The sequence below is a fragment of the Malaclemys terrapin genome, chromosome 9 (genome assembly GCF_027887155.1).
Source record: "Malaclemys terrapin pileata isolate rMalTer1 chromosome 9, rMalTer1.hap1, whole genome shotgun sequence".
Lineage (NCBI taxonomy): Eukaryota > Metazoa > Chordata > Testudines > Emydidae > Malaclemys > Malaclemys terrapin.
The window spans coordinates 104443647-104459486 of NC_071513.1; the positions used below are offsets into that span (position 1 = coordinate 104443647).

General features: G+C 42.5%; 1 protein-coding gene across 5 annotated transcripts in view; it reads left to right on the forward strand.

Moving 5' to 3' along the window:
• The first annotated feature begins 1341 nt into the window (after window positions 1-1341).
• Window positions 1342-15840, forward strand: part of OPA1 (OPA1 mitochondrial dynamin like GTPase) — a 78807-nt gene continuing 64308 nt past the window's right edge. For 2 of the 5 annotated variants that reach the window (XM_054039329.1, XM_054039331.1), the window contains exons 1-6: window positions 1342-1449; window positions 7032-7350; window positions 7694-7790; window positions 8719-8826; window positions 10338-10391; window positions 11047-11114. In XM_054039329.1, the coding sequence (XP_053895304.1) occupies window positions 1421-1449; window positions 7032-7350; window positions 7694-7790; window positions 8719-8826; window positions 10338-10391; window positions 11047-11114 (675 nt within the window). In that variant the 5' untranslated portion in view covers window positions 1342-1420. Of the gene's footprint in view, window positions 1450-7031; window positions 7351-7691; window positions 7791-8718; window positions 8827-10337; window positions 10392-11046; window positions 11115-15840 lie in introns of those variants that run through there. The other 3 variants (XM_054039330.1, XM_054039332.1, XM_054039333.1) reach the window with 2 other exon arrangements.

A 15840-nucleotide genomic window follows, 5' to 3' on the forward strand; every position in this document is an offset into this window, starting at 1 on the left:
GAGTTAGACTGTGCGCTTACCTTTTCTGTTCTTTGGTAACTAAACCCTGACCTTTGACGCCTTCTACTTATAATCACTTAAAATCGTTCTCTGTGTAGTTAATAAACCAGTTTTATATTTTACCTAAACCAGTTGTGTTTCGGTTGAGGTGCTTGGGAAATCTCAGGTTACAAAGGCTGGTGTGTGTCCCCTCTGCACAGGGAGGGAGGGCGGACGGGTAATGAAGGTACCCTGAGCAGGCTGGTGACTAGGGCAGGACATGCAGCTCTGGGGTGCAGGGTGGGGAAGCTGGGGGGATGGGCTGGTGCCTGTGTGTGATTCAGGAGCGGCTCAGGGAGCAGTCCCGCAATGGAGCGGGGTGTGGGTAGGGTGACCAGACAGCAAATGTGAAAAATTGGGACAGGAGGTGGAGGGTAATAGGAGCCTCTATAAGAAAAAGACCCGAAAATCAGGACTGTCCCTATAAAATCGGGACATCTGGTCAGTCTAGGTGTGGGGCTCCCCATGCCCAGCGCCAGGCGGCGGGGGTCACTAGCACAGCCTTGCAGAGCCAGCCCAGGCCGGGGCGAGCCCTGCACGCCGCTGCGCTCAGCCCATCCCATCGCAGGACTCCCGGAGCCCAGGCCGGCGCGTGCCCCGCACACCGCTGCGCTCAGCCCATCCCAGGACTCCCGGAGCCCAGGCCGACGCGAGCCCCGCACACCGCTGCGCTCAGCCCATCCCAGGACTCCCGGAGCCCAGGCCGGAGCGAGTCCCGCACACCGCTGCGCTCAGCCCATCCCAGGACTCCCGGAGCCCAGGCCGACGCGAGCCCCGCACACCGCTGCGCTCAGCCCATCCCAGGACTCCCGGAGCCCAGGCCGGAGCGAGTCCCGCACACCGCTGCGCTCGGCCCATCCCAGGACTCCCGGAGCCCAGGCCGGGGCGAGCCCCGCACCCCGCTGCGCTCGGCCCATCGCAGGACTCCCGGAGCGAGCCCCGCACACCGCTGCGCTCGGCCCATCCCAGGACTCCCGGAGCCCAGGCCGGAGCGAGTCCCGCACACCGCTGCGCTCGGCCCATCGCAGGACTCCCGGAGCCCAGGCTGCCCACCCCACAGAGCACTGGGGCGCCGCCACACGAGCCTGGCCCGGGCACAGCCGGGCCGCACCACGCAGCCGCGCCACTCGGGCCGCAGTCGCAGCCGGGCACCGCCAGGTTGTTGCCCCATCGCGGTGTCCCGTCCTGAGCGGCCCCGCGGGCGGCAGCTGCCCCGGAACCTTTCTCGCGGCGGCCCGTGTTCCCGGCCGGGCCGGGCTTGGGGACGGACCGCCTCGCCCCCGGAAGCGGCCCGGCCGAGCCGGTAGCGCTGCTCCTGCCTGACCCTGGGCGAGGCGCTGAGGCGGGGCCCGGGCGCACCGAGACCCTGTCCGGCTCCAGGATGTGGCGGGCCCGGGCCGCGGCCGTGTGGTGAGTGCGGGGGGCGGGGCGCGCCCTGAGGGGCCCCGGGCGGGGCGGGGCGGGGGATGCCGGGCTGAGGGGCCCCCGGGCGGGGCGGGGCGGGGGATGCCGGGCTGAGGGGCCCCCGGGCGGGGCGGGGCGGGGGATGCCGGGCTGAGGGGCCCCCGGGCGGGGCGGGGCGGGGGATGCCGGGCTGAGGGGCGGCGGGGCGGTTTGGGGGATGCCGGGCTGAGGGGCCCCCGGGCGGGGCGGGGGATGCCGGGCTGAGGGGCGGCGGGGCGGGGCGGGGGATGCCGGGCTGAGGGGCCCCCGGGCGGGGCGGGGCGGGGGATGCCGGGCTGAGGGGCCCCCGGGCGGGGCGGGGCGGGGGATGCCGGGCTGAGGGGCCCCCGGGCGGGGCGGGGCGGGGGATGCCGGGCTGAGGGGCGGCGGGGCGGGGGATGCCGGGCTGAGGGGCCCCCGGGCGGATAACGGGCCGGGGGTGACGACATTCCTTGGAAACCAGCTGGGGACAGACCGACTCCCCTCGGCCGGGACCCGCCAGCACGGAGGGGCGGACCAAGCCCAGGCCTGTAGCGGGACAGAGTCTGTTGCGGTTACAGGCACATGCCCGTGGGGGTGGAGGCAGCCGCAGGCCCCGTCCCAGGTGCTTTTCAGGCCCCCATAGTTGTCCTGCTCTGAAGCTGCTCCAGTTCTACAGTCTCTTTCCTGAGGTGGGCTGGCCAGCGCCGCACACAGATCAGGCTGTACCACTGAGCGATATAAAGGCATGATAATATCCCCATGTTATCCGTCCGATTGTTTACATAGCCTAACACTTTGATTTTTTTTTAAATTGTATTTGTGTGTTTGAGCAGAGAGGTTTGTCCTTGAGCTTTCCACAGTGATGTACAGGTACCATTTCCTAAGTACGGTGTTTGAGTGATTACTTTTTTTCCCCTCAAATGTGCGTTGCTTTGGATTTATCCATGTTGAATTTTATCTGTCATTGTGTAGCCAATTCCCCACCTCTGAAGTGCCTCCCGGTCTTTTCTGGACTTGGCTCATGTAAATAACCATGTGATCTGCAAATTTTGCTACTTCTCTGTACACCCCCCTTTTCCAGATTAGTAATATTAAACACCACCAGACTTAGTGCAGAACCCCGAGGCACCCTGCTATTTGCCATAATAAAAACTGACCTTTTATTCCTTCTCCTTGTTTCCTGTCTCTTAACTGTTTTTTCATTCATGACAATACTTTGTCTTTCACCCTGTAATTACTTAGGTTCTTTAGTAGTCTCTTCTGAAGGACCTTCTCAAAGGCCCATCTAAATAAATGATGTCAACTGATTCTCTGGTTCCATTGCCCAGGTAGACACAATCTCACTTATGCACAAAGATCACACAGAGACAGATACAAACATCAGCCAGTCTCTCCTACCCAGCTTATTTTCACATATGGCTTTCTTTCTACCATTGTGTTTTCTTTGTGCTTTGCTTAAGAGTTCTCTCTTTCACCTCAACTCCTGCTTGGCAGGTATTTTTAAATTTTGAAATTACATTCCCTATAGTTACTGGAAAGTTCTCTTTGACTCTTCTCTCCTCAGCAGATCTTTTGGTTGCTGGAAAGTAAAAGGGAGAGATCTTAGCTTCTCTACCATTAGATAATCCTTCTTGAGTTCTGCTCACCCTGTGAATTCCTCCACTGTCTGCTTCTGCAGCCCATCCAGTAGCTTTCCCAAGCAGTAGCATGAAATGAACACCATTCTTGGCTGTTTCCTGCTGCCCACTTGATTCTGAGTGATGGTGAAACTGAACAATCTTGTTAATTTCACTCTGCTGTTCCATGGCAAAGTTGGAAATAGCAGCAGAAACATTAGTGTTGTTCAGCTGCAGACTCAGGAAGAAAATACTGTCTTTATTTATATTTGGTTCACATTTGGAAGGTTAGCTTTGCAATCATATGGACTAAAAAATTGCTTAGAGCTTGAATTCTATAGAAATTGATTGATCATGTCCTGACTCTAGATGCTGGGTGTATTATTTTTCAAACTTTGCTCATAGCTGAAAACAGTATGTTAATGATTGACGTTTTACCAGTTATATTGACTTTCATCCCAGGTGCTTAGATATGATAGCAAAGGATACTATATAAGATCAGAAAAAGTGCTTTACAGATATCCCTACAACACAACTGGATTACAGCAGTTACTGAAGTGGCAACCAGGCAGACACCAACAGTAGAACTGGTTGGGAACTGGAAAGCCAAAATTTCTTATGAAATGAGTATTCAGAAGAAAATTTGAATCGGAGCCATTTATATGTTTAGTTTCTATATAACTTGTGTATTTTATAATAGATATATCTGGTTTCTCTTCAGATCATGTAAATCTTTCGCCTTTTACACTATCTGGAAATTTCTATAAATATAACACTCTCTTAAAATGTAATAATATAAATGTTGAAATAAAATTAAACAGCATTATTGAAACTAAACATTTCAACTTCCCATTAAAAACTTGTCAATCAACAGGTTCTCACAAAACATCTTGGTTTTGAGAAAACTGCATTTTTTTTATGGACTTTTTCTGTTGAGAACATTTTGACCAGTTCTAACCAACAGTATGTGACAGCTAAGAGGATAATAAAGATCTTGGCATGGCACTGGAATATACCCTTACTTTTATGAGAAGTGGCATAAAATCCTTACTGTACACTTTAAAGCAGAAGGGTTTTAATATTTTTGGTATTATTCAAATGACAATATGATTGTCAGCTAAGTTCTAGTTGCTGTGATATCTAAGGGAATGCAACTTGAATACAGAGCAAAAAATAAACATGAAGGATAAATAAAATTTCATTGTCTGATTCTTATTTCAAATCTAGTGGGTTTTTTTTCCAAAAATATGATTTTATCATCTATCCCTTTAAGCTAGGTTCAAACTAACAACTAGAGGTGGCCATCAAATCACTATTTACTGTCTTTTCATCTCTGCTGAAAAGATTAAATATTTCTGTACACTGAGTGTAGGCCCAGAAAATGAAAGAGCTAAGTGCAGTCATAAACTTCTTATGGATTGACCATATTCAGTCTCAGTCATTGGCTTCTAAAGCAGAAGGAATTAAAATATTTCTGCTGCTGTGGTCATCTTCCATCTTAGAAGCACTTTCGCATCAACTATTCCGAAGCCAAGTTTTAACCCTGTTAAGTTTTCATTTCAAGGTGGTGATAGTTAGGAAGGGATTATGGGACTCATTGGTTGTATCCCTTGCTGGTTGCTAGATGATTAACTTAATTATTGAGGTACAGTTTCCTAATTTATGAAAATAGAAATAATTGCAGGATGTTGGTTCTCAAAACCATACTGATTTTTAGGAAAGTGGACTGTTGGTGTCTTTTAGCACTTAGTTATCCTCATTGAGAGTTCTGTGCATGGCGTGTCTGAAGAACTCAGTCCTTAGAGAAGAAAATACTTCCATTCAGCTAAATTTAATTCCAGTCTTCTAATCTCATTGCAACCATAAAAGCTCAATTTCTGGTTCAAAGGTCCTTTTACACCTTTGCCTTCTTCCTAAGGAAAGCCACTTGAGTGGTAATGGCATATTATGTCTCCAGTAAGAATACATCCACGAAAGGAGCAGAACATCAAATATTCCTTTTCTAGTGTCCAGAATAATGTATTGGCAGATGGTAAATTTAGCCAATTCACCACCACTATTCAGAGAACTAGGGAGGTGAGTGTGGAAGGAGTTGGATTTACTCTTCCAATGAATGGATCATGTGTGTTGTTACAACACCCTGGACAGACGGATGGAGAGAGCAGATTAATATAAAAATGTGAGGGGGAAATATAGGGTATGCAAAGTATTTCTAAGGAAATGGAAAAATATTGGTTTGGTTCTTTGATGCTTTCTGATATAAAGCATCTTAATATTGATTCCTTTGGTGTTGTGAATAGTTGGGTCAGTGATTTCATTGCTGGGTGATAAGGCATTTCTGCTGTTCTCCATCCATTCCCATGGAGAACACTAAATGGAGTTTGGAATCCTGAAGAAGGCTGTGAATAAAAAAGTGGTGGTTTCCAGAATTTTAGTATTCAGATTTTGGATTATTTTAAGTGATGTATCTAATTTTCACTGCTGCGGATATGGCCAGATTGGACAAGTACAAAAGGAGTCGTTCCTTGAAAAGTTTTTACTCTTCTCTGAACTAGCAAAATAGTATTAAAAATAGTTTCAATAAACATTTACAGGTTTGTTTTGAATGTCCTGTTAAACACTCAGGAAAAAATAATAGTAAAAATGTATACTGGACTTTGTTCCATCCCACAGATAGCCACCCTTGATTTTAGGCAGCGCAGGTAGTGATGCCTGTACTTAAGGTTGCCTGGCGCTTTCCATGATAAGACCCTGTTTTCAGTTGCTTATGACCTTGCCAAACTTAAACTGTTCATACTGGGTGTTTGCCTGAGGCTGAATTATTCTTGGAAAATTTTAGCTAAAATGATTCAGCCATTTCCAAGAATGAGACTAGGGTAAAATAAGTGATTTTGCCCATGTTTAATTAAAAAAAAAAAAGTCAGCTATTTTGTTGAAAAGCTGTAGCATGTAAAATAGTATGTGGTCGTGTAATTAAAACGATCATAATGCTTATTCACAAGGGGGCCGAATTAGGGTTGCACAGACTGGCATTTCCTAACCTTAAGTGCTTGACTTTGTGACCTTAATAATGATCTTTTAATGTAGGGGTTTTGAATGCTGTTCTGGATAAAGGTAGTTAGATAAACTCTCTATTATATGTGTCTTCTCGTGTGAAAATATTTTTCTTCCTCCCCTAAGATGGGAGTGGAACATCGTAGCCATGTTCCTGTATAGACTTTCCACTCCTGTTGAACGTGCACAAAACCAAGTTCTTGTGTACTTATTCACTAATTTCAGCTACAGAAATTAAATTTATAAGACAGCAGATGACCTAACCCAAGAGTTGATACTTATTTCTGTCCTTCAAATCCTTGTTAACAAGTGAGATGTTGTTTATCCAGTAAGTATACTTTAAACCAAAGTATTTTATCCAATTCAGTATTTTCTGTGATTAGGATACAAATATTGATGAAAATGATATGTCATTTTAATATGTCAAGCTAATATAGGGGGGCTAGCAAATGTGTTTAAAGTAACAAAACATAACTATAATTCTATTCAATGAAAACATTATGGAATATTTAAGACTGGATTAGGTAGCCATTGCACACTTTTTGAAAGTAATTGCAAATGTTAATTCTATTCAAAAGGCTATGAGCGCCCACAGGATCTATGTTGGCTAGTAGCCGGGAAGGAATTTCCTGTATGGTAAAGCACTGTACCTTTGGAATGATGCTCTACTTTATTTTTCCTCCTCTGTAAATCAGTCTTTCTCTCCCTCCCTCTGTGTGTGTGTGTGTGTGTGTGTGTGTGTGTGTGTATATATATACATAAATATACACTCACACTCTCGCTCTCTCATATTTTATGTGCTGGAGGTATGATACAGGACTAGTTGGACTAAAGGTGTTTTGAGTAGAGCTGTCACGTAATCTTAATTTATTTCTTTATTTTTCTCTTTTCTTTCAGTGTTGTCTGCCAAAGCTTAGCAAATAGCAGCTATGGAGTAAAAGGAAAATCACCATTGCAAAAATTGCACCTTGTTTCACGAAGTATTCATCATCCCCATTATACAAGTTCAAAGTTTCAGAGACCTCCACTAAGGACATCAATTCAACAGTTCTCCTCTCTTAATCGTCTTCCCTTACGGAAAACCAAACTTTTATCTGTAAAATATGGATACCTGCCCCGTAGAAATTTCTGGGTAGCTAGACTGGCTTCAAGGCTTCTAAAACTTCGCTATCTTGTATTAGGATCTGCTGTAGGTGGTGGCTATACAGCAAAAAAGGTATTTATTTGCAGAAGACATTTTATATGTTTCATATTGTTTGACAGGCATTTCAGAATAGTAGTTATTGCTGCAGTCAATAAAAGGTAGAGTTCCATCATTTGATCAAATAAAGACAGCAGAGAGTATGAGGGTAGAGAGGGACAAGTTATTTAAATTACTAGAATAGATTTTATTGGACAGAAATGGGATTGGGTTTTGATGACTGTTTTGTAGGTGTTGTGACTAAGCCACAAAGTCAGTGCGTAAGATGACAAGCTAGCACAATAGATTAGTAGGTAAATTCTTTCAAGTAGAACATTTATATGCTTCTCTTATGACTTTTTTTCTGTTTTTGTGTTAGACGTATGATCAATGGAAGGAGATGCTGCCTGATCTCAGTGACTATAAGTGGATTGTTCCTGACTTCATTTGGGAGCTTGATGAACACATTGACTTTGGTATCACAAAAGCTAAAATATGCTTTGATTGCTAAAGATCAGCGTATGCCACGCTTAGATTTAAGAACATAGGTGTTCAGAAGCTGGTTGCTTCTATACAAATGTTCTTATACCATGATTTTAATAAGATAAGTGCTCAGGGATGTGTCTTAGGAAGGCACACATCTCATATATGCATTCTAAGAGGAAAAGACCACATAACATTTGGTGGTGGTTATTCCAACATCTATCCTGCACATGGGTGCATTGCTTGAGACTAGATGAAAAAATCGAATTATGGAATAATTAATCATACACTCTCAGTGATGGTATTTAAAGTATGCTGTCAGCCTGAAATCTTTTTGTTTGTTTGCTTTTTTTAAAGGAAAGAATTAAAAGTAGCAGCAGGTGCTATACTTGGCAGTTTTTGTTGTTGTTATAATCAAATTCTTGTTTTTGTGAATATTTCTCTTTCTGGTTGCTATGTGAAAGACTCATACAAATAAAAGGAATATCTGACTAAGTATGCAGAAGGAACTGTGAAACAGCCTAGCCACAAAATGCTGTTGAATGCCCCAAATAAACTGAAAAATAGGAGAATACTGTCTTTGAAATATTTCAGAGTAGCAGCCGTGTTAGTCTGTATCCGCAAAAAGAACAGGAGTACTTGTGGCACCTTAGAGACTAAGACTGTTAGTACTCCTGTTCTTTTTTTGAAATGTTTGTTACAGTAATTGTGTTGTACAGATGCTCTCTTGTTCTCTCCCTCTCATATACATAGAAACAGAAACAAACATTAAAATATAGAAAGAGAAGCATTTTGATTCCTGACACAGAAAAATGGAATGAGCATGTGAATGTGTTTTAATTTTTAGATAGTTACTAAATTTTACAGTGTAAACTATTCTTGCTTATAAAAAAAACTCACCTTTTTATACTTTTTCCCTAGAAAAATTTAGCAAAGCCCTTCCTGATGCAGAAGACCTCGCTAAACTTCTACCTGACTTTGACAAGATTGGAGAGAGCCTCAGTTCCCTGAAGGGCTTTTTCTCACCTGGTGAGAACAATTTTTCAGCTTTGTTTTACTTATGAGAATGTGTATTGTTACAATGTGAGATCACAACACGTCTTTAAACAACAACAAGAAAAAGGTTTGTGGAAATTGTGTGCTATTGTACCAGTATCTCATTTGTTTTTTAAAAATAAATTGTGATAACAAATGCTTGGTGAGAACTGAGAGCTGTGAAACTGAACAGCGAATTGTAGACTCCTAGTCAAACTAAAACCAAATAGATTGAAAATGTAAATGTTTCAGTGAGGTGTAGATGCTGAAGCTAAGTTGCCAGTGAAGGTGAGAGAAGAGGTCTAGCCAGTACACTTTAACAATATATCACTGTGCTCACGGTAGGAGAAAAGAATGATTTTGTTAAAGAAACGTGCTTCAGGCACTGGGTGATTATTTTTTTAAAAAACTACCAAAATATCTCCATTTGTGTTGGGTGTAGCATTAAGTAGATGCAGAAGATTTGTCACTGACCTAGTAGTCTCTCAGGGGCTCAGCTGACAATTTTCTACTTGAGCAAAATTCTGATTGAAGTTAGTGGGAATTTTGGCTGTGTAAGGACTGCAAGACAGGCAGAATGGAACAAAGGATGACGAATGAGCTCTAAAACCCAAATGCTACATGGCAAATGGATGGCCATATTATCAAATCTGCACACCCTATTGATTGTCCATACCCTACTGAATTTAATCTTTAACCATTTTCTCATTTTAACAAATTCTAAAAATGTATTCTGGCAGTGGAAATTAATAGATTTTAAGGCCAGAAAGGATCACAGTGGTCATCGATAGTTATTCCTTCTGCTCTTTAGAATCTATGAATCTAGTCTGATTTTCTGCATAGCACACACCGTAGACATTCACCCAGCCATTCCTGCAGTGGAGGAAAGTCTCCTTCCCTGCTACACAAGTGAAACATTATCAAGCCCCCTAAACTTTTGTGGCTGAACTCAAGGTTATCTTTTAGAAACACATCTAATCTTGATTTAAAAATAGTATATTGTAAATTTAGATGGAGATATAAAGATGTAGATGTACATATAAAGCTTCATAGCAATCACATTTTTTTTCATTTAAGTGTGCTTGAAAATTACTGTCACTGTTCTAGGTCCATTTGCATGTTCATAACAAGCTTACTTGCATTGTCTGAAACAAAACTTTTAATATTATTAGAATGCATAATATATATAAAAAAACAACTTTACAGAGAGCAGAATCTAAATGGGATTCAAGTGTGAGGGCGATGAGAAGGGCAATATCAGAAACCAGAGACAAGTAGATGAGACCTCCTATGTGTTGGGGTTTTCTTAACAGGAATGTAATTTTGACTTTGGTGCGAGTTACTTGTTATCCATTTTAGCTGCATTTGTTAACCAATCTTGCCCATCTTGGTATGCTATGACTGCCCAGTCCCTGAACTCTGAGACTGAAATCCCTCACATCTTTGCTTTGCCATTTGTTTGTATTTATAATTTTTATTTCCCCTTTTTTGCTGGTTTTTCACAGGTTACAATTTGGTTAGTGAAGTCATAGGAGCTTCTGATCTGCTTCTCTTGTTAGGTGTGTAAAAAGCCATTTTTACTGCCCTTAACGTGCCTCTTTAAAATTAATTAATTAAACAGTGATACATTAAAAAAGGGAGTGAATAACAATGCAAATGCAATTTATTGCAACAGTTTAATCTTGAATTGGAAACATTTTGTAACTACTTTAAGAAAACTCAATTCCCACAGTGCCAATGAAAAGCCAATGGCTCACTGTCAAAACACTAAACAGATGTCTATAATTCAGGCATTTTTCAGAAGTTTGTTCAGAAGAAAATTATTTACAAGATGCAGGAATATTTTGTGTTTCTCATCACAAATGATAATATAACTTATGTCTCATCATCTGATGTCTAACACACGCAGTCATTTCATCAGCAAAAATGTCTTCAGAACTTAAATGCTCTAGTTGAAGTTTCCTGTTACCTTTTATAGTAGCCCATTCATTGTGAGTTGGATGCTAGATTGGTACAGTTGTTAACAAATCAGTTTTAAGCTGTTTCTATGCTTATTTACAATAATCCGTAGAATGATTGCAACTTCAGAGAGATTTGTATAGTAAATACCTGGGTACTGAGTTGTACTAAAAATTGGACCTCCTATTAGACATAGTTTTGGGTTTTGAACAGGGTACTAAGGCATTTCAGTAAGTTTCTGTAATTGTTTCCTAGGTTCCCAAGGAGAAACAGCATTCAGAGCTACAGACCAGGGATATGAAAATGACAAACAGTACAAAAAGGTATATTTGCAGAAAGTATTTAGTTATTCAATCACAAAGCTTTAAAAAAAGATTAAAATCTGTGTTTTTTCTGTAGGAGTTAATTTTTTTAAAAAAGCACTTTAATACGAACTGTAGATGTAGATTTAAAGAGGCTTGAGAGAGCTGAAATTGTTTAGTATATTGTATATAGTATATTGTAATTTAACAGCTAGACTAACAGTTAAAATATTTTGTGGGGAAGAAGGGGGTAATATAAAGTCATTAAACCTTCTGTCAAAATGATATTCTCTAAAGACTTGGGTTGTAATGGGCATGTTACTATAGTCATTCTGTATTCATTTTAAATTTGTATGCAGCCTGAGGGACTGATCCTGCCAACACATACTGCTCGTAACTGTGACAGTGTTAGTTGGTTCAGGCCTTAATATAAAACTCAAAGTGCTGCATCATGCACTAGCTTCAGTTATACGTCTGGAAGTATTGCATCATATGACCCTTTTCCATTTAGACATTAAACATCAAGCTTTGGGTTTAATTCTTCTCAAAACTTAGTGCAGCAATTGTTTTTATGGCCTGCTCATTTTCTAGAGGTTTTTTTTTTTTGATCCTAGAAGATGACTTTGCTGTGTGAAATGTCACATCAGCTGGTTAATAAAGTTTATTAGCATGTATGTTCAACTTTTGCCTTGCAAGTGAGGAAAGTAAAGTTTAGCATTGCAAACTTCTAGATCACAGATCTTATTTTTATTAGTTCTCTTAATCACCAAATAGCATCTCTGATTGTTTAATTTCATTTTATAGTAGTTTTCATTTTTGCCATTGTACATTTTAAAAATTTCTGAACAAATCGGAATGAAATCTAATACATGCTGAGAACTTCTTTGAAAAATATTTGTCTTGTTTGTGAATCTAATGATCAATACTGTGTATACCTCACAAATGGGAACGTTTATCATCCCAGTCTTAGCAAAACTGTAAATAACACTCTTATTTTAAACATGTCTGTGCATGCAGACATGTATGCATGTGTGCTGCATTAAATGCATGTGTACACTTACTGCACATACCTACAATGAAACCAATACAAGAGATCACCTTTTATTAGGCAACCTCCTTAGGCTGACCAGATAGCAAGTGTGAAAAATTGGGACAGGGAGTGGGGGGTAATAGGAGCCTATATTTAAAAAAGCCCCAAATATCCGGACTGTCCCTATAAAATCGGGCCATCTGGTCACCCTAAACCTCCTGTCTTGGACCACCTCAGAGTCTCCACATTTGAAATGAGTACCGTTTTGTTTCCCCTTTAGTAGAAGCCTAGCTTTGCTTAGCAACAGATTTTTGTCTGCCTTGAAAGGTTGCTTAAGACAGGTGTTCACTGTTCAAAAGTTAGTGTTTCACTCTTGGATTGTGAAGTAAAGGTCTTCTTTCCTATTGTCTTAACAAATCATTTATGAAGCTAAGCCAAATTACTTGCTTTCATATATATTTTGTTGAATACCGCACATGTAATGAATGCTCATTAAGCTTGGTTTCTAAATGCAAATATCAAGTCATAAAACAAACCAAGGCAATAAGTAGTTTTATAATAAATCAGTCTTGAGAAGACAGTGTTTTTTTCATACCTTTTGGTGGAAAACTCTCTTAGATCTGAATGAAACAATTGATTAACTGCCCCCAAATCAGACAAAATGCTATGGCTAATCATCTGAATTCCCAGTAATAATTCATGCAAGGATCCTCTCTTCATATGCAGAGTTTCTTCTCCCATGCCTGTGACTGGCTAAGCTCAGTGCTATATTGCTGGGGACTTGAAAACAGAGGAAGAAGAGTCTACAAATCTTTATTATTATTTATTGACTTTTCTGTGGCATTCATTGCCGTAGTATTTGGGTGGTAAACAATGTTAAAGTCACAAGAAAGCATTTTTAAACTTGAATTTGCTGCTTATGGGCCTGGTTCAACTGTGACAAAAGTCAATGGGTATGTTTTTATTGACTTCAGTGGAGGTTTTATGGAAGGCATTAGAATTTGAATTCAGGCCTCCAGTAAAAGGCTGTGTTACTGTGCTTCTGACCGTCCTTAATGAGTTAGCAATGGTTTGTTTTGAATGTTTTAATTTTATTGCCTTAATAGCTTCCACTTGCTCTTTCCTTTTATTTGTACCCTGTAGGCAGTGGAATAATTCTCATTCTATTTTCTTGTTCACCTTGTCCTGCTTTTCTGGGTACATCCCTCCTGTGCATCTCTGTTCTCCTGTCTCATTCTGAGGCCTAAATTGGCTGTGAGGAAGAGGTGCTGGCTCTGATGAGCATTACAATTGGGGCCCTGTTCATACACTTGTGGAAATGGGAGAACACTCTACTGGACCTAGTATAAAACAGTACCTCTGTTTTGTTCAGGAGTGAGAGATCTGCTTATGCTGTCGGGCAGAGCCCGCGGAGCATGCTGATAGGCAATCAGCTGTAGTGCGGGGACAATAATCAATAACACAGTGTGTAGCTGCTTTGAAGGTTTGGGATATCAGAAGGGAGAGGGAAAACCCTCTTGTTTTTAATGCATTTACTGGTGACCACAGAACTTTCAGTTTGCCACAAAACTCATGACTCTGCTGCAGAAAACATGGGCCCTGATTAAATCTATGGGCCTCTTAAAGTTAATCTTAGTTTTGTTATACTAATTATATCCAGGAGCTCTGCTAATGGAATAGCTTTCTTACTGCAGGGGAATGACTCCTCAAAACTGAGGGTTAAAGGTGTCATGGGTTTTCAGGACTGTATGCTGTTGTTATGGTTGTGATTGAAACAAGACGTTCACTGATGGATAATGAAGATAGAATAGCGACTTGGTTTATTGACAACCAAGATGTTTTCTAGACAATGGGTTAGATGACCTTTCTTCACACTGTGCATTCCGTTTCTGATCAGCATTAGGTTGCATTCCATTTCGAGTCAATATTAGGCTATGTTAAAGATTGAGAGAGGTAGTATGCATACCTTAATAGAGAAGTCCCTGACCTTGGTTACTTCCCTGGTTCTACAGTAACGTGTTTTTGTTCTCATAAGTCTGCCTGCCTGGCGAGCACAGATCTGAAATTATTGTTGCTGTTTTCAAGGGTTTAAAAATTTCAAATTGTATAGGTCTGACAGGTTGTCAGTCTTAAGGTGATTTTGATTTTATTTTTGTGCTAAGTCCAGTGACTTCTGATTTACTTGTCTTCATGAAACAATTGTGACTACTTTAGCACAAAAACTTTTTTTTGGTCAGAGATCTCAACTTAATGTATAGGTCTTCTCTCATTAGGCACTGTGGGTACGATTTTCAAAGGCACTTAAGTGACAAGGGAGCCAAAATCCCATTAACCGTCGTTGGGACTTAAGCCCTGATCCTGCAAAGATTTATACATGTGCTTAACTTCACCATCGTGAATAGCCCCATTGAAATAATGGAACTACTGTAGAACCTCAAGAGTTACGAACGCCTCGGGAATGGAGGTTGTTTGTAACTCTGAAATGTTTGTAACTCTGAACAAAACGTTATGGTTGTTCTTTCAAAAATTTACTACTGAACATTGACTTAATACAAGTTTGAAACTTTACTGTGCAGAAGAAAAACGCTGCTTTTAACCATCTTAATTTAAATGAAACAAGCACAGAAACAGTTTCTTTACCTTTTTAAACTTTCCCTTTATTTTTTAGTAGTTTATGTTTAACATAGTACTGTACTGTATATGTGTTTTTGGTCTCAGCTGCTGCCTGATTGTGTACTTCCAGTTCCTAATGAGGTGTGTGGTTAACTAGTCGGTTTGTAACTCTGAGGTTCTGTTGTACTCAAGGGAGCAAAGATAAGAACATGTGTAAATTTATGCAGGATCGAGGCCTTAGATCGGGGTGGGCAAACTTTTTGGCCCGAGGGCCACATCTGAGTATGGAAATTGTATGGCGGGCCATGAATGCTCACGAAATTGAGGGTTGGGGTTCGGGAGGGGGTGAGGGCTCCGGCTGGGGGGTGTGGGCTCTGGGGGTGGGGCCAGAAATGAGGAGTTCAGGGCTGGGGCAGGGGGTTGGGGTGCGGGGGGAGAGGGGGTGAGGGCTCCGGCTGGGGGTGCGGGCTCTGGGGTGGGGCCAGAAATGAGGAGTTCAGGGTGCGTGTGGGGGATCAGGGCTGGGACAGAGGGTTGGGGTGCGGGGTGAGGGCTCCGGCTGGGGGTTCAGGTTCTGGGATGGGGCCAGAAATGAGGAGTTCAGGGTGCGTGTGGGGGATCAGGGCTGGGGCAGGGGGTTGGGGTGCGGGGGGGGGGGTGAGGGCTCCGGCTGAGGGTTCAGGTTCTGGGGTGGGGCTGGGAATGAGGGGTTGGGGGTGCAGGAGGGTGCTCCAGGCTGGCCAATGGGAGCTGCAGGAGCAGTGTGCAGACCCCCCTGGCTGCCCCTACACTTAGGAGCCAGAGGGAGGACATGCTACTGCTTCTGGGAGCCACATGGAGCCACAGCACACACAGAGCAGGGCAAGGCCTGGACCCCACTTTCCAGTGGGAGCTCAAGAGCCAGATGAAAATGTTTGAAGGGATGGATGTGGCCCCCAGGCCGTAGTTTGCCCACCCCTTCCTTAGATGCTTATGAAAATGGGGCTACAGCTCCGAAGCCATTAAGGTTCTTTTGAAAATGTGGCCCTATATAACTAAAGCCTGATAGATTAACTTGAGAAATATGTCTGTTAATGTAAACTACTTACTTATGTGTTATGAAGG